Here is a 27,721-nt window from a genome sequence, read left to right as displayed (position 1 = left end):
ATGAAAACCACATTTTGTCATACATAGTCATTTAGTTCTTGTATTCAAACGCAATTAATATATGTGGTTTCTACGAACAGAGCGCTACTTTTGTTAACGCTTCCATCGCTGTTAACCTCGGCATGATCGCGGATAGTATATTAGTCATAAATTCTACAATAAACCTTTTTATTATTAATGACAATCATACTGTAAACTAAGAATAATAACCGGTATACGCGATAGTCAGCTGAAACGCCGGCAACTTTATAATAGGATTTGAATAAACATCAATGACATCATTCATAAGGAGCGCACCAGCAAATAGCTACAGTGGCAAATATAATTTCCCTCGTTTAAATCATGACTTTTTATTTTCAAAAGATTAATATCATTGCTGTAAAAAAAAAAATACGAACAGTAACCGTCTGAATGAAATCACGTGTGTCTCGACCTCTGCCTCCTTTTGAGACAGAAGGGTCCTCTCCACCTTTTTAGTCGTCCGTTTTAAACGCCGGACTAAAAGAAAAATGAAAAGAATATCGAGATTATTATCGATCATAATGAACACAAAAAATATATATATTAATATAAAATCGATATCTGGTTAAATTAATTCATTATTTTCTTTTTTCATTATTCAGGAGCGCAATATTTACTCCTTCTTTATCAGGCGAATCTACAGTCGGCTAAGTACCAGGAGTCTGAGCGTGACCTCTACAACAGTTGAAAACACTGAATGTGGAGGTTCATAGAATGAGTTATGCATAATTCTGTATGAACGGACGTTAATGGAAGGAGCAGTCAGTTAAGGTTACTCGTCCTAGATATTAGTAATTTTTAAAAAGGGCTTATGTGCGCCGAGCCTCTGGATTTCCGGCTAGGGGTGCTTAGTGAGACAGCAGGTGTTGCTTGTGGTCCCGTACTGCTCCGACATGGTAAGTGGCTTTCGGTAGGTATGCGGGGCATTACCCACCTGTGCTGCGGGGACTGTAACACTCAGGTCCGCAAGTTAACCCCACTACAGTGAAATATGTCATGTAATGAGCTGCCATGCTAATTCATCAATTGCCAGATGTGCTTGGTATGCATGCTAGCCGGCTAGCGGCTTTGGTGTTTTTTTTTTTTTGTTCCTTGTAATTTGAGCATTGGCTTGCTAATTATTAGCAGTATTAGCAGGTCGAATTATCAATCTGTGTATGTGTCATCTGCTTGGTTTAGTGGACTACTAACATATAATGGCAAATGTAAATGTGAAATGTGTGTAGATCTTCCTTTATTTGTCTCACTCAATCAGTTCTCTCTGGAAGGGCCCCGGTATTGCTTTTAAACTTTATGCATGACCTTAAATTGTCCTCTGGTAATTGTCAGTGATTAGTGCCCTAAGTGAACCGTTTTCCACCTATGTTGCTAAGGTAATTCTTCTGTTACATTGAGTGAGTGTATAAGTTCTTAGACACTGGTGATTTGCTAGTCAGCAAAGTCAGTTTTCTGGTACTGCATTATTTGCCTCACTTGTGTATTGCTTTGGGCAAAACCGTCTGCTCAAAAAATAAATGTAAATGTATTGAAAAGCTTTCGGTTGGTTGGTTTAGCAGTTGTCATCATGGCAGGCAAAATATGGATTTGATATCGGAGCTTCAATTCATGTGTGTTGCACAAGTCACATGTAAGAGAGGATGCCTCAGATTGAATCCTACATCTGTGTCCTGTACTATGAAGCAGGGTTACTGGTTTATCGGAGTAACTCGTTGCATTTAAGGTAGTCTGGGCGAAATGTAAGTGAACGAATATGAAGTCCATTTAAACTGTGGTACCTTAAATCTGACAAGTTACCCCGATAAGCCAGTAACCCCGCTTCGTAGTTCAGGCCACAGGTGAGCTACCAGCCCCAGTGCATCCACAGCTTAAGTCGTCCAACGTAACTTAAGTCATACAGTCCTTGGACTGATGATGTCCGTTGTCTTGTTTCTGTGAATAGTGTGCTACATACTAGGTAGATTCACCGTGGATTGTCAATCTTGGTATGGTTGTTATAGTGCTGACGCACAGGAATTCTCATTCATTTCATTCATCCATCTTGAATCAAATGTGCGACCTTATAGCCTTTTATCTCACACGTTTTTGTCCTTAGATTCTTTGTATACTGTAGCTTCTCTCATTCTTATATTTAACCTTTGGTCAAATCCTATGGTTGTATCTTTTAATTAATGTGCAGCATAGCATATAAATGACTCATTGCTAATGCTACAACGGGATAAAAACAATATGCATTAGTGTTGCCTTTAAATCGTACCAAGAAGTTATGCTACAGGTTTATACTACAGACTTTTGTGAGGGGGGGGGGGGGGGATTCTCTATGAAAATGAGCAAGGGTTATAGGACTTGACACAATGTCACAAAGCTTTACTCGAGAACCTGACACTGCGTAGATCTTTCTGTCTGCAGCCTCACTATTGATGCTTGTAAAATAATACTTTCTGTTGTTCTTGCCCAGGACCTTAATTCCTCTTACATTATTTCTACAATAAGTTTTCGGATTTTCCTGGTAACTACTTTACTTTAATAGAGGACAGAGAGTGATTGATCACACAGTCATGGTGGTAATCCCAGCAAATGCCCCCCCCCCACCCCACCACCCTTATTTTGCCCTTGGATTTTTTTTTTATGTAGGGAGGTCTGTTCACTGACAGATAAGTATTTCCCGTGCTGGTTTAATTTACTCAGCCGTGGGTGCCTCTTTGGGTTCTCACTTTGACTTAAACAGGACTGGCTAAGTGACTCTCTATACTCTGATGCAGTGCCAGCCCATCAGTGCATTGCACTTTTGTGTGCCGATAGGCCCAAATAATTATTTATCCCTTTGGAAGTACTTAAAGAATAAATTGGTACTTTTCGGGCTACCCTGTCTGACTCCAGCAAAGGTCATGACTTTGGACTTCCGATCTAAATGTGGCAGTTGGCCAAATCCCTGTGTTCATACAAAGACATCCCACTCACCCACCCTTCCTGCTGCAAGCTGGTGGCCCAAAAAGCAGTGATTTTTAATTTTTTTTTTACCCTCCCCCCCTCCAAATTTGGACTTGTTAAAGAGCTTCAGCAAATTTTCTAGGAGCTTGAAATTTCAAACCACTTTGAATGAATTAGGCCTATCGATCATGGCATAACATTGTTTTGCTGTCAGAAGCAGTTTATCGAACTTTATTTCGGAGAACAAAGGACAGACTGTTTTTCTTTTTTCGTAGTTTTCGGTTTTAAGTAATGTCCCGTATCGTCTAGATATTGACATTTTTGATTAGCATTCATTCTTTTCTGAATGCAGTTCTTCTACACTAAAAGTTGAAGTCAAGTGAAAGTATGCAGAATAACTTTGAGATCATTTCTAGAATTAGCACTGCATATAATCAAGAACCAAAACACTCTTTGTTTATGCCAGGTCATCCTTCAGACTGTTAATTCCATCAGCTGGTGGAATCGCAGTGCCCTCATTGCTTATATATCTATAATGTAAATATAGCCAGGAAGCTGGTGGTGGCTGTGTGGAGGATCTGGTTCAGCAGGCAGTAATACTGAAATTGTAGAAGCAGCGAGCCTGACCGCATTCTATAAATTATGCACATCAGCAAAGTGAGACATGATGAATAACTGTTCACACGGCAGCGAAATCGTCGGGAAATTGGCTAGTGGGGGAAGGTTGGCTTGTTATGACAGTCTTGTCTTATTCAATGTATTTTAAGATGATAAATTCCTTTGTGCAATAAAGGCTTTCTTTTGTTTTGTGTTTGCACCTTGCTTTGGTATCAGGAAGATACCCCAGAGAGAAGTCATCAGTCGCTCTAAGGTCCTTATTTTGTTCTTGCTCTGCCAAACGCTACGGGCATTTGCTGAATTATGCTTATTTCAAGTAGAAACTGTAAATATCCTGTTGTCCCATACATTCTTTAATACGCAGCCCAAAAACCTAACTGACTCCCTCTGTGTGTCTGTCTGTCTGTGTACTTTGAAGTCTAGGTTTGTGATTTAAAATTGTGATTTAATTAGATTTGGTGCCCTATGACAGTGCAGTATATAATGCTTGAATGTAGTTAAACTCTGAAGTAGGGTGTGGAATAAAATAAGGTAAATGTGCATGTCACCCATGATCAGTCATGTTATAGACCCCTGTGACTAACAGGTGAATGTTCTAGGCCTGGGTGATATCACTTCGGTATTATATTGTGCATGCGCAGTAATTTCCAGGGTTCTGATGATGGGCAAAACATTTGGCCGGACGCCAGCTTTTCGGTACTTTTTGGACGTTTTATTATGTCCTCAATCTCTTAAGCCAGTTCGTAGCACAACTAAAATATTAATGAGATGTATTTTAGTAATCTTTTAGCTAATAATCTGTATAAATTTGACATATCTTTATTTTCATTAAGTTCATTTAGAAGAGCACACCGCATAATACCGTTGTTGTATACTATGGTTTGGTATACTTCAGTGCGATGTGCACTGTAGCGGAGCACACCGCATAACACCGTTGTGGTATACTGTGGTTTGGTGTACTTCAGTGCGATGTGCACTGTAGCGGAGCACACCGCATAACACCGTTGTGGTATACTGTGGTTTGGTGTACTTCAGTGCGATGTGCACTGTAGCGGAGCACACCACATAACACCGTTGTGGTATACTGTGGTTTGGTGTACTTCAGTGCGATGTGCACTGTAGCGGAGCACACCGCATAACACCGTTGTGGTATACTATGGTTTGGTATACTTCAGTGCGATGTGCACTGTAGCGGAGCACACCGCATAACACCGTTGTGGTATACTATGGTTTGGTATACTTCAGTGCGATGTGCACTGAAGTGGCGGTGAAGAAAGTAACAGCTCAGCAGCCATGTCGTTTTTTAAAAGAGGAGATCTTGTGGGTGAACAAGGTAAAACGACATCGGTGGTGTGGTGGTACTTTTTGCAGCTTAAGTCTGACACATTTATTAAACTTAAGGATATGCTGAATTTATACTGATTACTATCTTTGAGGCGTCTTAAAATTAATCATTAATATTTTAGCTGTACTACTAATCTATTTACCAAATTGTAGGCGTAAATAAACGTCTGTATAGTATCAAAAACCTGACGTCCGGCCAAATGTTTCACCTGTCATCTGAAGCCCTGGTTGCACATGTGCGATATATCATCAATGTGGTATCACTCAGTCCTAGAACGTTCCACAAAGTTGGTAGGAAATGTTTGGTGGCGTTCCATTGGATTGAAACCTTTACTCTCAGACTGGATATCGAGATGGCCTGTTGCATGTTTCTCGTTCTTTTCTTGTGTGTTTTTATCTCGCATCAAATGTTAGTATATCTACTTTGCCTTTAACATTTTTTTATTATAACTGTGACATTTTTTGCCCCGGTTGCATGTGTGTGCAGTTTGCTTATTCTTCTTGCGTTTGGTGTTTACTCTGGGTACTTTAATTTCCTCCGGCAGTCAAGATGGCTAATTAGGTGAATAGTTGTCTTTGAATTTGTGGTGCGGTTTCAGTGTGTGCCCCGAGATGGATTGGTGTCCCATCTAGGGTGATCCTTGCCTCTAGCCAGTGAGACTCGTGGGAAGAACCACATGCTCACTGTGACATTATAATGGATAAATGATTATGAAGTATCAATGGCTGTCATCAGTTGACAAGCTGGGCTGCTCCACCTGTTTGACATGCTGTTACTTTCAATTAGTTGGGTTTTAGGCATGGGGATGTTACACATGTATTTAAACAGAATTATAATAACAATGAATGTTGTCACATAATTTTATATGCACATTTTCCCATCATTGCATGTGCTGGAATTACTTGGCTATTAATGTATCACACATTAATAATGTTTGCTTTTTTGTGAAATGGGATTTAATTATAGACCAGTTCAGGGTCTTTAACTTGTACCATTGATTTTTTTTTTTGGGCTCCATGTGTTGGCACTCTGAACTACATCTTGGAGACTGACACTGCTTCCTGTCTTCGTTCCTTCATCATATCACGGCCTACGTGTTCTGACTGGACAGCTCCCAGCTGGCTTTGGTTGGACTCTGGGCAAAGGGGTTGATGGAATGATTTGCACTGCTGTTGTGGACTTTCGACTTGTACCTGATTTGTTTTCCTGAACAGCTTACCGCTGCTGTAAGTCGGCACGATAAATCAGACGGGTTTGTCCTACTGGTTCCGTGTCTGAGAACAGTCAGTCGTCCTCAGATGTTCCCTGGGGGCCAGTCTTCTGTGGCTAATTGTATCTCTGGGTCGTCTTTGTGAGTCTGGAGCCGCACGGCTCTTTAAAACCGGCACGGTTAGATTTGCTGAGGTGTTGGAAGACTGAGCATTTATTTTATTTCATATGCCACCTTTCATTATTAAGCTGTGCTGCGTTAAGCCTTTCTCCCCTCTTTAGTTTCCTGGAAGTTTTGCCGGACGGTCTGCAATAAATCCATTGAATTTCTTAGGCAGGGAGGGGGGCTGTGTTTTTCAGCTCAGTACCAACAACTACAGTTTGGCATTCATGTACCTATTAAATTTTATACATACATTTTAAATCGTATCCTTCCCTTCTGGCCTACAGATTAATGTCTCTGATGTAGCCATTCAGCTCTTGCTTGTCTACTGTAGAGTTTCCCCTAATGGTTGAATGGCCGTCTCTCTGTCTTTGTTTGGTATTCTCCAGCCACCCCCCCTCCCCCAGGTCTAAAAAACATGTCAAGGTGAATTGGAGTCACCATATTGTTTGTGTGACTGGTGTGTGTGTGTGTGTGTGCCCTTAGATGGGTTAGCTCCCCATCCTCGGTTGTTCCTTGCTTTGCGCCTGTCGCTTCCTGGGATAGGCTCTGGAGCCACGTTAACCTGCACAGATCAAGTGGATATAGGAAGAGGATAGATGCAGTGGACGCAGTGATTACTATAAGCATCTGGCACATTGATGGGTTATTTATTAGTTTCTGAAACAGCGTCTCATCCATAAAGAAATAAGTTGGTTAACGGTGCCAACCATCAGTGATTAAGAACTTATGAAAAGAGAACTAGTGGTCTGAGGGTTATGGGAGTGTCATCCATCCTTCCATCCATCCATCCATCTATCTTCTGTAACCGCTTGTCTTATTCAGGGTTGCGGGGGGTCTGGAGCCTATCCTGGAGCCTCAGGGTGCCAGGCGGTGAACAACCTAGGAGGAGGTGCCAGACTATCGCAGGGCACAGTCACACGCCATCCACACACACATGCAAGCCTATGAGAAATATGGTAGCTCCAGTTAACCTCAGCGTGCTTTTGGACAGTGGGGGGAAAACCGGAGAACCTGGAGGAAACCCCACACATGCAACATGCAAACTCCACCCACATGTAACATAGACGAACCAGCACTAACCACTGCACAACGCATATCTAAGTATTTTATAGTTAAAAATATATTTACTGGACTGTCCTATTGTCGTTTTTTTTTTTTTTTGTAAATTTCTTGAAATATTAAAGTATATAAAGTATAGTGATCCAGTTGTACTTGGCATCCCCTCTTTGAAATTTCTCCCCCAACACTCACTTGTCTGTAACTGGGCAGACGTTACAAGCCATTGACAATCTGTCAGAAATCCGATCAAGCCTTCCTGAATTTCCCGTGTGTGTGTGTGTTTGTGTGTGTGTTTGTGTGTGTGTCTGTGTGTGTGTCTGTGTGTGTGTGTGAGTGAGATGAGGGGGCAAATGTCCCCCACAATGTGATAAAAAAAAACTAAATCTATTTTTGACCTTATTTTGACCGTGTGGGGTTTGTTCTGCCTTGGTTGTCATAGTTGGGATTAGGGCTGTATATACTGCTGCTATTCCTGTACAAATGAATGGAAAATCTCCACAAAAATATAGATTTAGATCTAAATATAGATGCAGACCTAATCTGTGTGTGTATGTGTCTGTGTGTATTAGGGATGCAAATCGTTGGTCGCGAACCGACTTGATTATGATTATTGAAGGAACAATTCCATGCATCGGAAAATCTGTAATTTCTGTCACAGTTCTGTTATTTGATTATTTTGTTAACCTAAATTCAAACCTTTTTAATGTCACCTACAAAAATCCTCAAATTACATTGGGAACATGATTACACACTATTAGTGGAATGAAAAGAAAGTAAAACCTTTGGAACATCAATTTGTATTGTTCTTTTTCAACAGGCAGAATAAGAAAAAAAAAATAATGAAACGCATTAACGGACCTTAACGGGGTTGGGGGTTTTATGGCGCAGATTTGCAGAATGATGTTACGTTTCTTTATTTTATTTTTTCCTCCTGTGGAAAAGGAACGATTGATCTGCGAGCCAGATTTCATAATGCATTATATACATTTTGAGGGTCAGTACTTGCTTACCTCTTCTCCGTGGTGAATGAGCCAACATAATCCCTTGTCTTCCACTACAGAAAACGGCTGACTGTCCAACGCAGTCATTGCCATTATTTTAGCACATGTGTAACTCTGTCACTGCTAACTTTTGAATATCGATTTAAATATTTGCTGGCAGTATCAGTCAAGATTCACACATTGGAAAGATGCTGATATCTGTATTTTTACCGAGCATCGGCTGATGCCGATATTTTAACTTATCTCTAAGACTAACGTTACTTTTTACTTGGCTAGCGCGAAGATCATCTTAACGATTTAAAGGAAGCATTCTGTGCTGCAAAACAGGGTTTCCCAATAGTGCCGTAGTACAAGGATCGTCACCGTAGCGCAGAGATCACCCTTTATGAATGTTAATGAGCCCTGCCCTGCCATGCGATGTTTTGCAAATTTGCGGCTACCCTTGCTGAGTTTTAATGGCCTGAAATGCGGTACCATTGTTGGATCAGGTTGGCCGAGGAAGTTATTTCAAATTGACTGAGCTGGATTGCTTTCGTGTTTTAACAGTGCCTTGAAAATGTATTTAACATTCTTCCCTCCCAGGGTGTGATTGGTGTTCAGCTGGTGGTTACCATGGTAATGGCCAGTGTCATTCAGAAGATTATACCTCACTACTCCTTCGCAAGGTGGCTGCTCTGCAGTGGTCGGTAAGACATGCATGGTTTCCGTTGCCTCTGTCATAATGCTTCTTAGTGACCTGTTTCATGATCAGTGTCTTAAAAAGGTAAAGCTGCATTTATTGTTGTTTATTGTAATTTCTGAAATTGCTATCCTCATCCGTCCTATGTTGATGTACTCAGCTCTGCTCTGTGTGTATCGTATGGGTGTAACAAATTCATTTTTGCCCTTAGGACATTAAATCAGAATGTCAACCAGCATTAGGGCACTCCTGGGAGGATGGGGGCAGCTCAGTTATAGGGGGTTGGGGGATGCACTGGCTTAATTTTCTCTAATTAGCACTTTGTGTTCTAGAGTCAACAGCGTTTGGGAGCACACTGAATAATTAATATGTGGTTTTCTGAAGTTTGGCGTGAAGACCGGCCCGATCGCAGCTCCAGAGAGTTTTTTCGTTAATAAAAGCTTAATTAAGGAACAGACGTGGAAAAAAATATTACAGCTGTTTGAACCTCAGCCAGCTTCAGATGCATTTCAGTTTGACATGAAACCCCCGTGAAAATGAAGGGCCCTGTGTAGGTTTTTGGCCCTCAAAGTGAGTTTTGAGAGTTTTAAGTTCATCCCATAAGGAGGATAACTATAGGCCATTGAAATGTCCTCCTCTTGCTGGCTTTGAAATGGGCTGAATTCGGGATCCTCGCCGCTTCCCCGCGGAAGAGCACCGTTCTGAAGTGAGGTCTCTTTCTCAGAGGCCTTAATTTCTCTATTGATGCTGAAAATCGGACCTTTGCACTAAATGAACATTCATAAGCATTTATAGGTGAATGTCATGGGTCTTCCATTCAAAAACAGCCTCACACTATGAACATGCATACAACACATCCGTTAATCCTGCTGCTTTAGATCAGATTCTTTGCGTGATGAATCAGCCGCGAGCTTTAAATAAAATTCTCTTGCACTTGCTGTTTGAGCTGCACAGTGTATCCAGCCGCGGTCCTCTCGTGAAATGCTCTGTGAAATGCTGGACCAGATTGTTCCTTCCTGTCTGCAAAGCTCCGAAAGAGAGTGAGCGATGCAGCTGGACAGGTCCACTGTCCAAACTGGGATTCACACGCCGGATGGCCACTGCGTCCGTTGCCTCTCTGCACGCTGTGTATTCCCTCGAGTATCCAGGATAAGCTCCGAGAGAGTGTCCTGTCTGGCACTGCAAACGTTTTTCATTTGTAAAATTATTTTTTGGATTTTGATGATGGGGGCAGAGCAGCTGAATTCTACCTGCTTGCAGGGTGAAGATCTGGGTATCGTTTACTTTCGTTTTGCTCTTGCTGGCACATTAAGGGGGCGTACCCCCCCTTATGGCTGGGGGTGTCCTGTTAATAGTGCTCTGGTCTGAAGGATTGGCTACATTTTCCTAGACCCTTCGGTGAGTCCTCTCTCTCTCTCTCTCTCTCTTGCTCTCTCTCTCTCTCGCTCTCTCTCTCGCTCTCTCTTGCTCTCTCTCGCTCTCTCTTGCTCTCTCTCACTCGCTCTCTCAGCCTAAAGTGGTACCAGCATCCCACAGAAGATGAGCTGAGGAACCTTGCTGGGAAGCAACAGAAAGGAAAGAACAAGAAGGACAGGTGAAGATCCAACTGGGTGGGGGTGGAGGGGAGTGGAGGCGCGGGTTGGTTGGGGGAGGGAAAAAAATATGTAAGGTAATCATGTCAGGCCCATGAGGTGGTTCACTATATTTTATTTTTTCTCCCTTATAAAAAGAGGAAGTACCTGTGTGTGTGTGTGTGTGTGTGTGTGTGTGTGTGTGTGTGTGTGTGTGTGTGTGTGTGTGTGTGTGTGTGTGTGTGTGTGTGTGTGTGTGTGTGTGTGTGTGTGTGTGTGTGTGTGTGTGTGTGTGTGTGTGTGTGTGTGTGTGTGTGTGTGTGTGTGTGTGTGTGTGTGTGTGTGTGTGTGTGGGGGGGGGGGGGGGGTGCATGTGTGCACGCGCTGTTTATACCCCGTTCAGACCTTTAGGACACTTGTCTTATTTACTCAAGCTGACACACGGCACGGCTCTCCCCCTGACATGATGAAAGACTGTCTCTTTATCAGAGCCGCCCTCGGTGGCCGGTGTCACATCATATGCTGGAGATGAATTACGGTATAAGCGGCTACAGTCTCACGAAAGCAGAGCCACTCCACTGATTTAAATTGAAGTTAGTGTCAGATGTGCATGTCTGCCTCTATTCTTCTCGGGTGCGTGGCTCCTTTCTGGAAGGGGTAAATCCGGTGACATTTGCTTGTGTGCATTTACAGTGTCCCCCACCCCCCCCACTTGACCTTAAGAGCCCCCCCTCTCCTAGGGTCTGCACAGGGGCCTTAGTGTTCTTTCCCCCCTGCTGGTGACCCCCCAACGTTAGGCCCAGCACCTGTGCATGGCTGGGGTACCGGTGAGCTGTGCCTTTCTCTGGTTAAATGTTGCCTTTTTTTTTTTTTTTTTTTTTTTTACAGCCTGTCCTCTTAATCCTGTGAAAAGCAGAGGGAGGGGAGTCGGGGGGGGGGGGGGGGGGGTGCAGAGATTAAAAACGGCTGGTTATTTCCCGGTTTCCCTTGGAAACAGCCGAGCCAGTCGCTCGTGAGACCCGTTCCGCGCTGTCATCGCAGGACTCGTCAGCTGGCTGTACATGGGGGGGGGGGGGCGTGACAGTGGGGCACGCACAGGACGGACCGCTGCCTGGCGACCGGCCTGTCATGCGCCCGTAGCTCTCTGATGCTTTACTTTAGTTTCCATTAGCCATGCCTGAGAGGTGCTCTAAGCTACTTATGAAGTAAAACCAAATTCATTACAGTCGTACTGCATTTTAAGAGTGACCCCCTTCCCATCGCCAAATGCAGTAGTAAGGGCTTCCACGATGCTGTGTCTGTTGGCTGCCCATTCTCCAGACTTGTCTCTCCTTTCAGGCGTCACGAGTGGGGGGTGCCCCCCCCCCCCACGGTCGGGGTCGTTGATTTCACCACGCCGCCCACCGCGCTGCCCATCAAATATTTATGTCTGATCGCATGTACCAAACATTTGCATTTCATCCTAGTGATGAACTCACCTTCTGTCACTGGGGGTGGCCCTTTGCATTATGGGAGACGGTTATACATTATGTATTCTTTTGGTTAGTCTCTAGAATGTTAATACATGTTACATCTCTCCATATAGCACATTTTTTTTTACCTTTTTTTTTGTTTCGTTTTGCTTTTTTTTGGCATTTGTGATGGACCTTAATTGACTTTGAGGTGTGCAAAATATTATACATTTTTTTCCCAATCAGACAGCTGTTTTTGCACGTTATCTTCTCAGGAAGTACAACGGGCACATAGATAACAAACCGTTGACCATTCCCAAGGACATCGATCTGCAGCTGGAGACCAAGTCCATTACAGAAGTAGACACACTGGGTGAATGATCATTCATTCTTATATGTATGTTTTACTTGGTGTGCAGTTTACGAAATGCTCTACAGTGGTACTCATGGCTGTTCCATTGAACGCGTGTGTAACAGTCTTCATCTACATGCTGCCAGATTTAGGAATGGCCATGTGACTTTTCGGCATGCCGACGTAAACGTACTTCCTTCCTGTTGTCCCTCTCTAGCCTTGCATTACTTCCCCGAGTACCAGTGGCTGGTGGACTTCACAGTGGCGGCCACTGTGGTGTACTTCATCACCGAGCTCTACTACAGCCTGGCCGAGCCCACTGGCGAGATGAACATCAGCGTGGTCTGGTGTCTTCTAGTGCTGGCCTTTGTCATGTATCCTTTTCGAGCTTCTGCAACACAGCTGTTTACATATATTCCTGCCTGAAGGCTACCACCCCCAGCCACAACCTTCTCCATTCATCTACCCTATATGATACCTACAGCAGGCTCATTTTTTATATACATATATAAGATATGACTATATTACAGCACAGTTCTAAAAAAGGCAGGACAGCTGACATCGAGTACAAACAAGTACAGTAAACCCAGTACTGATAAAGGGTAGTTCAGTTGTGCCAATGAGGCAATGAAGATGTGTAAGTCGTGAGATTCATAGGGTTAAGTACAGTGGGTTCTGTGGAATCACGTTCACTTGCTGGTTGAGAGCAAGATAGGGTGGATTGCTATAATATAACCTCGTCTGGATGATGACGAACTTTGGACTGGATCAGATTTCTCAGTGGGAGAATGCAAGAGTCATTGTTAGGCGGGAGAGTTGGGGAGAGTTTCTATAAGAGCGCTGCTTCTCCTAAGTAAAGCAAGCTAAGAAACTCTGTGTCCATGTTAACTACAGTAAACAAAGTGCTTAGAGCCGCTGATGTATTACTTTAGTGTCTATCCTCCGGAAGTTGTCTTCAGCGGACATCTGCATTAAATGCACTTCGTCTGTACTCTATATCCGATGCCTTTTTCTGAAACCTGTAATCATACGCAAGAGGAAATGTTCTAGTTTTATTCAGTGGCTTTGAATTGCTACGCTAGAAAGCTTTTCGGTCAACAATACAGACCAAAGTCAAGTGATGCTGAACTCATCAGTTGCATTTTGACATGTTATGGATTCCAATCCAAAGTCTCTATTGGTCAATGATATTTAGTTATTTTTTTTTGTTTGTTTTTCTTGTGCAACTTCAAAGAATGCTTGTTCTCAAAGTTAAGCAAATCAAATGTGGATCTTCTAGGTGTGATCACCAATCCCTCTATGCTGAAAAGCCTCTCATGAACAGCTGAGGCACACTGGATGTCAAGCTCAGCCATGCAAATTTGAGTTGAGGGTGTCTCTCAATAATGAGACTTATGTTCGTCGTGCGTTTTTCAATGACATACATGTTTCAGGTGATGTGTCTTTTTTTTATGGTGACAATTGGAATTACAGATAATATTGCGTAAATTGAAGTAATTTTTCAGTGGAAGTTAATAGGTCGCTCCAGAAAAGAAAATCCTAAAGTACATATAATGTGTGACTCACCACTGCTGAACACTGTTGGCCCTTGTAGCTCTAGGCACCCGGTGTTGTCGTGGGAGTTTAATCACTGGTGGGCAAAGGGCTGGGGGGATCATTTGGGACTGAGGCAGAGGGTGAGGGGTGAACCCAGCTGGATGGAACTCCTCAGGTGGCCTGTGTGAAAGAGTGTGGCACCTTCAGAGGGAGTTAGAATAGGACCGGGAGGCCAAGATGAAGGGCAAAACGGAGTCTCCAGGGTGTGTTTTGGCACAGAAAGGAATTTGGATTTGATTGCCTGTGATCATCTAAAGCGTAGTACTGCATGCCAGGCCTTGGGCAATAAGGTATGTGCTAAAATATATTATTCACAGGATCTTTTTCATCAGGGTCCCATTATGACTCGGTATTTCCTGAAGGAAGTATTTTGTACATAGATTGTACCTGCGTAGGTACCCATGCTATAGTGAGGTTTCACCCAAGAAACCATTTTACATGAAGGGCCCAGATAAATGGTATAACAGTTGGCCGTCATCCAAGAACTCGAACCCTGGACCTTTGGTCACTGCTGTAATTTGGCTTTTTTTTTTTTTTTTTTAACCAGTCACTGGGTTCCCAGCCTTGTATTCATGATTGTGTTTTTTTTTTTTTTTTCATTTTGTAAAATTTGTTTAATGGAACCCTCATATATTATTGTCTATACCTTGCGATCAGGGTAGCCATATTTTGTACTACTTAAGAAAAATACATACGCACACTTTGGAACCATGGAATACAGGCTGTGTATAAGACGTCCCCCATTCTGAATTAAATAGGAGAAGAGAATTGTGAAGTTCCATAACTACAGAGGTAACTGTGCTGTCTTGCACCTACTACTTTTTTCCACTAATATGTCACCAAATCATAAGAATTATCCCAGTCACAGCCCAAGGGTTCAATCTGGCTTGATGGGAGTCCTCTGTGAGCAAGTATACATTTGGCAAAAGCCCACTATTTCCTGCCGTGGAGAATTGAAGATGCCGTATAGCCAGCAAGCCCTAACTGATTTGCTCTGCTGGGTCGGCGGCTAGGGGAGGCCAAGCTCAAAGATAATGATACTGCTGCATGTATGAATGGACCTACTCGGTTCCGGATTTATTTACGCTTGTCAGCCAGGATCCGGTAACGTGATGTCGAAATGCTGCCTGGTGTCTCGACGGGACAGATGACTCCCGTGGTGGCTTGGGGGGGCACTACCTTGTGAGGTGACGGTGCGTGACGCGATGACGCGAGTGTGCTCGAGTTTCGGAAATGAGCACCCCAAGCCGTGGTCGCTTGAACGCGTGCAGTAAACCGATATGGTCATAATGAATTCAGTCAAGTGTTAGAATGATGTAGAAGGCTGAAGCTTTTGGGTGGCATCTCATTACCGTAATAAAAATGACTAGATGTCTTTATTTTGTTTGGTCACAAGTTTTCCCAGTCGAAGTCGAATGCTTGCTTTGACTAGCAACAGCAGGGCTGGTTAATGCTATACTCCAGATCTCTGCTTTTGGAAATCTCTACTATTCTGCCTCATGGACTGGCAGCAGGTCTGTGGTGGTACCCAGTCCACCTTTGCCATGATTGCAAGTATACTTGGACTCTTTGCACCTCCCCTTCTTGTTTGATCCCTCCCAGCTGTTGACCCAGTGAGGCCTTTTGAGGATTGGCTCTCCCCTCATTCCATGATAGCTATAACAGGCCTTGCTTTTCTGCACCCATAAAGATGTTCTGGGGCAGCCTTCCCCTACTGCTTTGTAGATTGCTGGCTCACGGGATTGGCATCTTTATTAACGAATACAAAGTCAAGATTTGTGAATGCAATTACCAGATAATGTTCCAGTGTCCACTAAGATGTTAAAAATACAGAAATAACTTATATAAATATACGGGCTGGAAAATTTATCCCATTGAGCTAATTGTAAATTCATGACATGTTTTCTTTCACCGCATTATGGCATGTGAAATTTTGATAAAGATTTTTAATGGAGACCTATTATATTCTTTCTTGGGTGTAAATAGTGTAAAAGTTTAGGTTGTGCTGATTCACAGCATCCCAGAATTCAGAGCTAAAGTCGGAGTACTCGGTAAGCAAAGGTGATAGTACCTGGTTGATTTCGTTTTTAGAAATTGCCAGACGGAGGCATGCGTAGGATAAACATTGTAATGTGCAGTATTTGTTTTATTTTACTGAACGCTTGTACCTTAAAAATGCTTATACCTTAAAATAACGTTAAAGGTCTTTAATGTTAAGTGCACTTTCAGTGGTTGTCCGGCATCTGTTTTTAGAGCCATCTGCCAAGTAGGTTATAGGTTTTTTTTTGATCATTAGAATCCACCTGTTGTACCTTCGAGTATTTATATATGTGGCGTGTGCTTTTTCAATATCTGTTTGCCAACAAAAATTCTACCTGGAAGCCTTTCAGTGAACAACTCATACAAGTCAAAATTAAACCATTAAATATTTGGTGTATTTAAAATAAATAAAAAAATGTTACTATGAAATACTGATTTTTTTTTTTTTTTTTTTTTTGTGTAGAGCAATTGATATTTTATAAAATAAAAAATTAGTGGTTAAACTCAGGCCAAGACCACAGTTCAAACATTTATGATCTCTTGTCATGGTTCTGGAAAACGGAGCCACCCGCAAGGTGCAGCCTGTTGAGCTTGTAATGTTACATTTTTCACTTCACAAGTAACACTATAACACACGTAAATCAGGAAATTATCCTGTTTAAGGCTAGAGCAGGCTGTATATTTTGTAAATTTTGCACATTTTCAAAACACCCGTCTTGACTTCCAGCTGCATATATCACGTGACTGGTTTGGTCCAATCATGATCGAGTGACTGTAGGTCAGGATGGATAATAACCTGGTTTGCAAACTCTCATGCTTTTGCCATGACACTCAAGCTTCCGGGCTATAATGCAAGAAATCTTGCGGCAAATATTATAATTCCACGATAAACCTAAAATTAGCTACATCAAAAGCATTGGTGCAGTTCGCAAACCCTACAAACTATTTACAAGGTAATGAATCTGTTGCATGCGTCTAAATATGGGTGCAGACTTGTCTCGAATTGACAGTCTCACTCCAGCCAGCTGACCAAAGTTGGCAGCTTTGATAATAACCCTGAGACTGCAGAGTAAACACACATTCAAGTCAGCAGAGTGGGAATATTTTGGTTATATTTTGGTTTCCAGTATAACATAGAATTGTATGTATTCATTTATTTATTTTCCCCATTTTTTCCCCCTATTCTTGTTCACCCCCCCCCCCCCCCCCCCCCCCCCATAACACTTTCATGAGGTGGCCTCCTGGGAGGCTTTGCCAGCTGTCCTGAAGGACGTCCCACATAAATACTGAGCACTCATTGGCCACTTCTCCTTCACTCTCTGGTCATGATGCACCTAAACCATTTCTGCTGTGTTTAGGTCAGTTGGCCAGGTCATGTGACGCATCACTATCATTCTGTGATGGTGGCTGTGTGTTTCCAAACTTCTAGTGCTGTGTTTGCATATATATGTGTGTGTGTGTATATATGTAAATAGTGTATAGTCTATTAAGTGGGCTAATTGTTCAGTTGTAGGTTAAAGCCACACGTCAGCTGATACAAAGACCTTTAGGAAAACAGTGTCATCAAAATGAAATGCAAACACAGGTTTTCCTTCCCTTTTTTGCAAATATGTCTGTTCTGACTTTTTTCTTGATGCCAAACGAATATCAGTGTTGCAGCCACGACAAAAGCGTTTCATTCCGCTATCCACCAATATTTTTTTTTCTCCGTTTATGACATTGCTCTCAAAGCAGGAAGTGAATAATTTTGAACAAAGACTACCTAAATCTGAAATCTATTTGACAAATAGTTCTACAAACAGAACCTGACAATCATTGAAAGTACACTTAACTGGTAATCTTAATTTGAAGGTATTGGTCTTATAAAATAAAGCAAATATTGCAAACTGTTTTTTTTAAACTATAAGCTATTTGGCAATATTTTAAAACAAAATGTACCAGCAGCAATGATTAAATGTCTTTCATAAAGCTCTAGTTTTAATGCACAATAGAAGTAGACCGATATAAATATTTTGTCATCCTATGTTTTGTTTTGAAAATGTATTGATATACTATAAAAATTGTATATACCGCATAGCCACAAGGTGAAGAGTATATCTGCAGATTGATGTCCGTTCACAAAAGAACAGAAAATGATTAAAGTATTCAAAATATCAAACAGTCAAAAATCAGGTTTGTGTGACCCTAAACTGTACTGTATACATATTGCTGTTTCGTGATAAAATGTGAGTAGGGGGGCCCTCGCCTTTTGTCCTGTGTGAATTTGGCCAGTGTAATATCCCACGTTAAACGATCAGCCTGCATAGCTACACACAACTACAGACTAAACCACGATTTTCCTTTGTCTCTTCATGTGCCTTGAATTGTTCGGTCTCACAAGATCGACGCGGTTCTTTGCCGTTTGATGCTTTCAGTTAAAGCAGCTCATCGTTTATCTGGAGGAACCAGGTTAGATGTTAAATGTGCATCCTTTCATGGACATGAACCAACAGCCATCGGATTTTTGGTTGATGTGCTTAACCGCTACATTCCTTGCTGCTACAGTATATGTACTTTTATAAATCACAGATTTCTGTCGTACAGATTTTCTGCAAGATTTTTGAGAAATTCAGTTTATTAATACACTAAACGGGGGGATTTCTAAACTTCTAAACTGTGTATATATTGTTGAATTGACCTGAATTTGACGTCTGTTCTGTTGTCGGGACTTTCCCTTAACGTTACCATCTTCAGAAAGAATCTCTTCTCCCTGACAATGCACTACTTCAGGGTGGAGGAGGGTGGCGAAAGATCACTCTGCATCACCTTTGCTTTCTTCTTCTTCGTCAAAGCCATGGCCATTCTGATTGTGACTGAGAATTACCTGGAGTTCGGCCTTGAAACGGGTAAATGCTGCAGGGCATGATTAGCGTTTGCCGTAAGGTGTGTGTGTGTGTGTGTCTGTGTGTGTGTCTGTGTGTGTGTGTGTGTGTGTGTGTGGGGTCCAGGTCCCCCATCCCCACAATGTGATGAATACCCAATTTAAATCCTTTTTTTTTTTTTTTTTAACTCTATGGGGACCTGGAAACTGGTCCCCATATGGGAAAAATCTATTTTATAAAAAAAATAAAAAAATAAAAATGCAAAAACTCCTGTCTTTTGCTTGGTTACTTATGGTTATAGTTAGGTTTGGGTGGGGGTTAAGGTTGTCATAGTTAGCGTTAGTATTTTTCCCATAGAAGTGAATGAGCGGGGCCCCATAAGGATAGGTATACCTGATTTTGTGTGTGTGTGTGTGTGTGTGTGTGTGTGTGTGTGTGTGTTTTTCCTTTTTTTCCAGCTTTGTCCTAAAAACAGTTTCTGATTGGTTACCTTCTGCTTTTCAGGTGTTTTAAGAAATACCCAATCTTTGCCAATTTGAGCGGATTGATTAGCATGTTTAGTACAACTTTGAATTAACAAGGAAACATGAATTTACCTTCTGCTGGCTGCTTCCTGTAATTCACATGCATTTTTTTTTATTCATTTTTTGTTTCTTTTAAATCTGAGTTTTTATTTTTCCTACATAACGGGAAGGACACTGTACAGACCTAAAAACGCAGGCTTCGGAGTGGCCTGCTCAGCACCTGTGTTGTGGTGGCCACACTCATTGTTTTCCCCAGTGTATTTTATCTAAAGAACTTTAACCGGCCACTCTTACCAAAATGGCTGACCGTTACTTTGGCTTTCATTACTTGATTCTTTTAACATGTTGCTGATACCGTGTCTTCTTTCGCTTTTGAACGATTTGCTTATTGCTTTGTTCCTGAAAATTCCTGGCTGTTGTGCTTATGGTAATTCTGCCACTCCGTAGGTTTCACAAACTTCTCGGAAAGTGCCGTGCAGTTTCTGGAAAACCAGGGCTTGGAGTCACAGTAAGTTTTCGAATCGCCGACATAACCGGGTCCGTGCCATGCAGTCTGTGGGCGTCACACTTGTCCACGTGCTCGCTCTCACCAGGGGGCCCATATCCAGGCTGACGTTCAAACTGATCCTGGCCCTGCTGTGCTCTTTGATCGGGGCCTTCCTGACCTTTCCGGGGCTGCGACTGGCTCAGATGCACCTGGATGCCCTGAACCTCACCACAGCCAAAGTTACGCAGTAAGCAGCTCGGATGCGTTTGCTGTTACCGCCGTCGGCAAAGTGCCTGCAGCAAGGCAACCAAAGCTGTGCGCTTCATCGCTAAGCTGCTCTCAAAGGCAGGGCATTTGATTGCCCCTCCCACAAAAACACTTCCTTCATCTGGCTATTTTTCTCCTGTGTCTGATTGAAAGAATCTTCACTTAGCCGTGATTGTACATGATCGCATGGGCTTAGCTCGCCAGTGAGTATCCTTGCGTTGCACGCTTTTGTTCAGTGACACGATTCGTGCGAGAACAATGGGATTCTTTTTTTTTTAATTTTATTTAAAGGCACTCTTCCTTTTCTGATCTTGCTAAAACCCCATTATAGCATTGCTACTATTTCTACAAGACCCCGTAGGCTGTAAAAAGTTGGGCCCTCTGTGATGCTTGCAAAAAAAAAAAAAAAAGTTGATCTACTCCACAGATGTGAGAGGAGAGAATTTTATTTGTAAAATTATGATTTTCAGAGGTGATGACGCCATTGCTTAGAAGAGCACTGTAAGCCAAGTGTTTGGGATCCGCTGAGGGAAACCCTGGAATGAAGCGTTTTCCTTCCTGTTTTGTGAAAAATACTATATTTGTTTCTGCCCTGATTTTCATGGCTTCTTGCAGGACGTTGCTTCACATCAACTTTTTGGCTCCCCTCATAATGGTCCTCTTATGGGTGAAACCCATCACTAAGGACTACATCATGAACCCCAGTCTGGGGAAGGAGAATCTGCCTTTGTGAGTCTCCTGTTCCTTTTAATCTTTCTGTGTTTTCTCACCACTGTCTATGTGTTTTTGTGTACTGATGTAGTTTCCCCGCGTTTTCATTTACCGTCTTAGTTCTGGTTTGAACCTTTTCATTAAATCTGCAAAACATTTTGTCTTCATATCGAATGGCTTTAGGCCAATCTGAATGTAGTCTGGCAGTTTACAGATCCAGCTGAAAGTGTAAGCGGTCGAACTGGGGGCTGTTCAGTGGAGCCTCATACAGCTGTGTGCCGCAGTACAGATTTGTTACTGGCAATAATGCATTAATAATTGTCTCGTTTTCATGTTTAAATTAATTAACACATGCAGCAGATAGCATAGTGTAGTGTTTCCCAATCTGGTCCTTGGGGACCCACAGCCAGTCCACAATTTTGCTCCCTCCCAGTTTCTGGAACTGGGAGGGACCAAAAGCAAGGGCAGTCCATGGGTCTCCAGTGACCTGACTGGGAAACACTTGCTTAGCAGTTGATGTGAAGGGAAGCTGACCCTGACCGTGAGGTTTGTCGTTTCTGAGGACCGACTTCCACCCCAGATGTTTTAAAAAAAAAAAAAAAAAAACAATAATATATCTAGGAGTCAGATGATCGTCACTAGATTGCTGGTTAGCAGGAAATGCTGCTTCAGTTTTTCCTAAATGAGGAACATGCTCATTTAATATTAAAGTGTGGTCCCCAAACCTCAGAGGCCACATGCCAATGTCTGGTTTGATTGCCGAACATCTGCAGCTCCACAGCAGGGCCTCGATGAATGTCTAGTACCCCCCCCCCCCCCCAGGATGACGGAGAGCACATACGACACCCTGCGTCTGTGGACCATCCTGCTGCTGTGTGCTCTGAGACTGGCCGTCATGCGCTGCCACCTGCAGGCCTACCTCAACTTGGCCAAGAAGGGGGTGGAGCAGATGAAGAAGGAGGCGGGGCGCATCAGCACCGTCGACTTGCAGAAGATGGTAACCCAATTTGGGGGCTGGGCATGAAATGTTCTTCAGATACAGCATCAGACGTGAGGCTTGGGGTCCGTCAGTGAGCAATGGACCGTCCTACTAACTGCCGTAATCTCAGTATTGGCCAACATTCCCATATTACAGTTAGGGATGATCTCAAGCTGTAATTTTGCCGATCTCCTAACTTTCATTTCATCTTGATTACACTCGTTGCAAGTTTTTAGATGTTTTCTTTACATGTAAAACTTTAATCAGCTGCTTATTGTTTATCTGTCGTATAAGATATCTGACCTGCTCCTTAATCCAGATGGCCACAGTAACTAGTAAAATTATTTGCAAACCCAGTTGCCTCCAGGGACCCATAGCCCCATGCACACAGTAGCTCAAACGTGCTACTGTTCTTGGTTACGTTTTATGCATATCACCTCTGCTTAGCTCAGGAATGCCTCACAGACGCTGGCATAATTCCCACACTTCAGTGTTCAGTGCTCTGACACGTCACCAATAAGATCCGCACCCGTTTTGGCTCTAGCTTAATGACTGTGAGCTAAGAGGTGTTTTCTTCCTGTCCTAGGTGGCACGTGTTTTTTATTACCTTTGTGTGATCGCCCTTCAGTATGTCGCACCCCTAGTGATGTTGCTGCACACAACCTTGCTCCTCAAAACTTTAGGTAAGAGTGTAGTGCTGATCTGCACCATGGTCTTTCACATCCAAGGTTTGATTCCCGTGTGTGTGAGCATGTGTGTGCAAATATGTGGAATGTGCATGCTATCATCATATTTGCCGAGATTTCTTACAGTGCCCTGCTTTCCTCCAGCAGTCCAGAATTCATCTGTGTTTTGTTTGTCTTATATCTTTTTTTTTTGTTTGTTTTTGTAATTGTTTTTACTGGATGAGGAAATGCATATGGAACCCGTCTGCTTCTGTGGCAGATGCTTTCTCGTCAGATGGATAACTCAAAAAGTATTCAATGGATCTTTTTCAAACTTTGCAGACATACTATGTGGACATAGTTGCGGAACTGCTTAAATTTTGAGAAAAATCACGTCAACAATGAAACGGTGTCGCATAGTGATGATAAAGGAAAGGGCAGCCTCAGACGCTTATCCTGTTAACACAATAACTCAAAGTATTTCAGATTTTTTTGAGACATATCACCCCAAACCGAAAACAATACCAGTTTATGGCAGTTGCATTTTACTAATTCATTATTCTTATTACTACTTCTCAAAAAAATATTTGAATGAAGATCTATGTGGCTTCAGAAGACCTTTAGTCAAGTGAACACAGTAACTTTGAAAGTATTTAATGGATCTTTTTCAAACTTCCTATGAACTTTGTATGGGTCACTGGTTCCGAAACTTTGGTATGCGAGATTATTTTCTGAATCTTATAAATAAGGTTTATAAACACCAACCCCCCAGCAAATTTTATTGGTAGTAGTGCGGTAGCTCCTCAGCAAAAATATATCAGCGAATTTTATTGTAGGGAATAATAAGTTTGCGCACCATTCGTATAGGTGATGATTCATTTTGAGACAAATTGCACCAAATTCGAATGAGTGTCACTTAGTGGGGGCACTTGAAAGGACAGCCACAGACGCAGATTTGGTGAGCCTGATTACATCAAGACAAGTCATACAAATTTGTTAATAATTTTTGGAATGATGGGGAGAATGTGTAGGAGGGCTAGATATTGTAGATGGTGAGGGGTCTGATAGAAGTGCGGATTAGATTGGGCAGGGTGATGAGGCTGTCCGGTTAATACATTGTTGTGGTTCCAGCACCATCTTATGTTTTTTTTTCTTTCTAAATATTTAGCATTTCCATTATTGTGTCGTGGCATTCAGCCCTGAGTGTCCCCTTCCTCATGCCCTGTGCTTCCTGGGATCGGCTCCAGACTCGCTTCGAATTTGTACAGACAGACGCGGTCTCATGGATGGGTCCTGATGTCATTTTGTTGTGGGTTTTTGACATGCGGCTGCTCTCCTTCCCACTTTTTTACTATGTGTACTTTTATCTTCAGGTGGTCACTCCTGGGCCCTGTCCATGGAGCCTGGAGAGCCTGGCACCTTGGCCGTGAGCTCTGACCCCATGACTGCAGCCTCTCCGGAGCCCCCCTCCATCCCGGGGCTGGCTAAGGCATCGGTGGCTCAGCTCTCAATGGCGCTGGGGGGTCTGCAGACTGTGTTCAGCCCCCTGCTCTTCCGCGGCTTGCTATCCTTCCTCACCTGGTGGATCGCTGCCTGCCTCTTCTCCACCTCCCTCTTCGGTTTGTTCTACCACCAGTATCTCATGGCGGCATAGGGGCTGTGTCCTGTCCCTTCCCAGCGCCTGGGGGCCAAGGTGGCCAGAAAGGAGGGTGCTGTTGTTCATCCTGCCCACAAGTGCTTCCTCCTGGGTTCCTCTACGGTCTCGCTTCAAAAACCTGGAGACGTGAGTCTTGACATGATGAACCTTGTGTACGTGTGCGATTCTCTGTCCATGCGTGCCTCTCCTCGCACAAGTGCACAGTCTAAAAGAGGTCTTACCTCTGTCCGCCTGGAGAGATGGCTTATTTCAGAATGGAGGCTCTGAGATTTCACCATGTGGACAAAAAGCTCACATTTCAACTGTCATGGTCTCCATTGCCTGAGCCAAGCTGAGAGAACAAGTGGATACTATAGTCATGCCGAGATCACGTGACAAAGACCTTTAGGATACATTAATATTGTTTTAATGAACATACATACATGGAATGCATACAGAAATTTAATATAATATGTTTTACAGAGATTTTTTTTTCTTCTAAAGTAGAAGCTGAGCCATATTTAACAGAAGTACAATTGTTTGTTTCCTATTGGATGACGACGCTGTCAATCAACGCAGCTTTGCAGGTGGAAACATTTCCAACTGGACTGGAGATGGATGCTGCTGTATATTACAGTGAAGACGATGCTGCGCCAGTGTGGGAGTGGACAAAATCCAGGGCCGGAGGGTGGGCTTTGCGTGCATCAGTGTGTAACCCCTGAGATGTGGCATTGAGGCATTCTGGTTTGTTTGTCTCCTGTGGTGAAATGAAGTAGAGCAGGGGAGTAACAAACCAAAATCAGAGTATGGATCAGAGCCCATTGTATCAGCATAATCAGAAATTCTCCCCCAAGAATTTTTTTAGTTTGAATTCAGCGATTTTAGGAAAACGAAAAGCAGAAAAGGTGCCAAGCTTTAGCTTTTAAAAATAAATAACTGTAACAATTAGACTGAACCAATACTTGTCTCTGTGTTTTCTAATGAATCATTTAATTATTGTTGTTTTATTAGTAGTATTATAATTATCATTTTAAAATTGCCTGATGCTTTTGAGTGCTGGGTTAATAAACATTTTTAATAACGTCAGAGCAGAATTGCACAACAAAACAGGGTATTTATTTATTGCATGTCTGGTTCATAATAAAGCGGTTTTAGGTTTTGTTCGACAGCTGGCCTAGTTCTGTGAAGACACATTGTTTTCATGAGGAAAAGTGAAATGAAAGGGAAAATGCTTACAAATGACTATCGCCAGTCTAGGTTTGCCTCTTCGGTCGTATGATTGTAACTGTTAATTGCCAATGTTGGATGGCATCTCTGGGTCAGAGACAGCATGAGATACAATTGTGTTTGTTCCCATACATATAACTGCTGTATGTATCTCTCTATGTCGGTCATCAGGAGAAGTTTCCATCCCTTAATTCACCAGACAAGAAATGAACAGTTTTTGCAAAGACCCTTCAAAAATTGTATTTATTTGTGATGTAGATGGTATGCTTTGACAAAAATTAATGGTAGTCGTCTCGCTTTCATACATCGATACATCGTTTATCCTTTTCCTTAGTTTTTGTCCTCTATCGTGGTTTTCTCTGGGGGGGGGGATTAATATTCACTTTTGGACATCTGCCCTTTCGTTATTAAATCGTACTGGCCACTAACATCCAAGTTAAATTTACAAAGTATTCTTGCGTACCTCAGGTACAAAACCCCTGTTCTGTGTGATCTGTTGGATTTTATTTGTTGTGTACATTGCATGCAGACCATTCAGCAGGCTGCTCTGTGCCTGCGCTGGTATGCGTCACGTCGATGTAGCCAAGGCTCCAACCCGTCAGCCATTCACACGCCTTTATTCTGAGGTTTTTAACGGTTTCAAATCCAGCCAGAGAAGCGAGATGCTGACTGCATACCACAGGCCCTGAGGACATTTTTAATCCTTTTTTTTTATTAAGTAGAGCACTGTTGATCTGTCTTAATCTAGTCGGACCACGCCAGGCATGTGTGATGTGTAACTGAATAATGTTCCCATAGGAAAACCAGACCTGAAAAACGACAGTTCTGAAGAGGACTTTCACCAAAACCATGCGGGAAACCGTTTAAAATAGAACCTCCCACCTGTGTTTGTTGTTCCTCCACTTGAATTAGTTAAGCACAGTTCATACAAGCCCCAAAATATAATGTTTGGTTTTCTTGAAATTATGTACCCCCATGTGTTCGTTAACAAATATTAATGTCATGCAGTTAGGGGCCTTTTAATCACATCTGACTCAGCAAGGTGGTCCAGGTAGCCGCCTGTGTTTAATGTAACAGATTGAGCTTCAAATGTAGTCACTTCTGGAATTGTGTTCATTGGTTTGCACATCAGTCTGTAGTCAAGCGCATACCTAATCACGTACTTAATAATTAAAAAAATATATACCAAAGACATTATGTCATTAAATTGTTTAGATTTACTTAATGGGGAAAAAGCAGCCTTTTACCTTGTTTTTTTATCATGATTTTTATTGCCTGTTGAATGGATGTTTTGTAGTTTTTGGAATGTCTTACGTTAATTAGGTGTTCTGAATTTAAATCTGTTACAAAATCTAACTGTTAAGACACTGAATGATTTTTTTAAGGCATTGTCTGAACACTCATTTTTTTTTTGACATGATTAAGACTAAATTTTTTTAAAAGTGTATCAATGTAGTAGTAGTATCAATTATTAGAATTAGAGAATTTTATTTGTATAAAAACACTGCGTTTAACTGCTTAATAAAACATGCCATTAAATTTTGCTATTTATAGTCTAGTTTTTTCATTGTATTAAGTTGTGTTGATCTCAGATGTGATGCTTTGGTTAAAGAAATGACCCCTTACACAGATATTTGCAGAATAAGGTACAAGTATATTGTAACAGGTGGTCTCAAAATACATAAAGTGTTTGTTACTTTCATGGAGATCTAAGGAAATGTGTCATCTAAGACCACAGCAGTCAGGACAGTGTCCATAATGACAATGATGGTCAGTATAGCAAGCAATAACAATTACATTTGTTCTGAATATTATATTATAAGCTACATAATGTATTGTGTACCAGCGCCCATCCATTTGTTTATTTGTCCAAAGTTTTAATATCATGACCATTTTGTCTGAAAGTCTGGTGTTTAGTTGGTCCATCTTCCTCTTCTCTCTCGAGTTAAAAGAAAAAGGCTGCAATATGTATTTATAAAAAAGAAACAATTTATCTCACATGCTAATCTCGCCCCCCCGCCCCAGTTGTTTTCTGCAGAGAATAAAATGAAACACAGCTTTTTAAAAACTAGCAAGTGCAATTGTAATGCAAAAAATTTCAAAGCTAACAAAAGATTAGATTTGCCACCTGGACGAGAGCGTTCCTTTTTATTCGTTAATTTAGTATGGGTGACTTAAATGGCTCCATTTTCTTGTAAACCAAAACAATAAAGTTACTGTTGTCGAAGAATTTCGGGTTTACTTGTGTTCTCTTTTTGTTTGTAGATTTTTTTTTTTTTTTTAAAAAAAAGGTAAATGTTGTGAGAATGTCATTGTAGGGTGAATGAT

General features: G+C 42.1%; 1 protein-coding gene across 2 annotated transcripts; it reads left to right on the top strand.

The window, feature by feature from the left end:
* Positions 1-668: 668 nt before the first annotated feature.
* Positions 669-26,937, top strand: tmem161b (transmembrane protein 161B). 2 transcript variants are annotated; one of them, XM_049020082.1, is made up of 12 exons: positions 669-917; positions 8,930-9,033; positions 10,537-10,620; positions 12,324-12,421; positions 12,618-12,774; positions 18,770-18,921; positions 19,869-19,929; positions 20,015-20,155; positions 20,791-20,904; positions 21,709-21,883; positions 22,452-22,548; positions 23,904-26,937. In XM_049020082.1, the coding sequence occupies exons 1-12, from the start codon at positions 915-917 to the stop codon at positions 24,182-24,184; spliced, it is 1,467 nt and encodes a 488-aa protein (XP_048876039.1). In that variant the 5' UTR covers positions 669-914; the 3' UTR covers positions 24,185-26,937. The 2 variants fall into 2 exon arrangements, with proteins under 2 accessions (XP_048876039.1, XP_048876040.1); XM_049020083.1 differs by lacking the exon at positions 10,537-10,620.
* Positions 26,938-27,721: the final 784 nt, after the last annotated feature.

This window comes from Brienomyrus brachyistius, chromosome 7 (genome assembly GCF_023856365.1).
Source record: "Brienomyrus brachyistius isolate T26 chromosome 7, BBRACH_0.4, whole genome shotgun sequence".
NCBI classification, from domain to species: Eukaryota; Metazoa; Chordata; class Actinopteri; order Osteoglossiformes; family Mormyridae; genus Brienomyrus; species Brienomyrus brachyistius.
This window is presented reverse-complemented; position numbering and strand designations above follow the sequence as displayed.

Bases quoted from the DNA above. Each gene is read 5' to 3' on its own strand.
- tmem161b (XM_049020082.1), top strand. The intron at 12,422-12,617 runs GTGAATGATCAT...GTCCCTCTCTAG, and splicing joins TACAGAAGTAGACACACTGG to CCTTGCATTACTTCCCCGAG. The intron at 22,549-23,903 runs GTAAGAGTGTAG...TTTTATCTTCAG, and splicing joins CTTGCTCCTCAAAACTTTAG to GTGGTCACTCCTGGGCCCTG.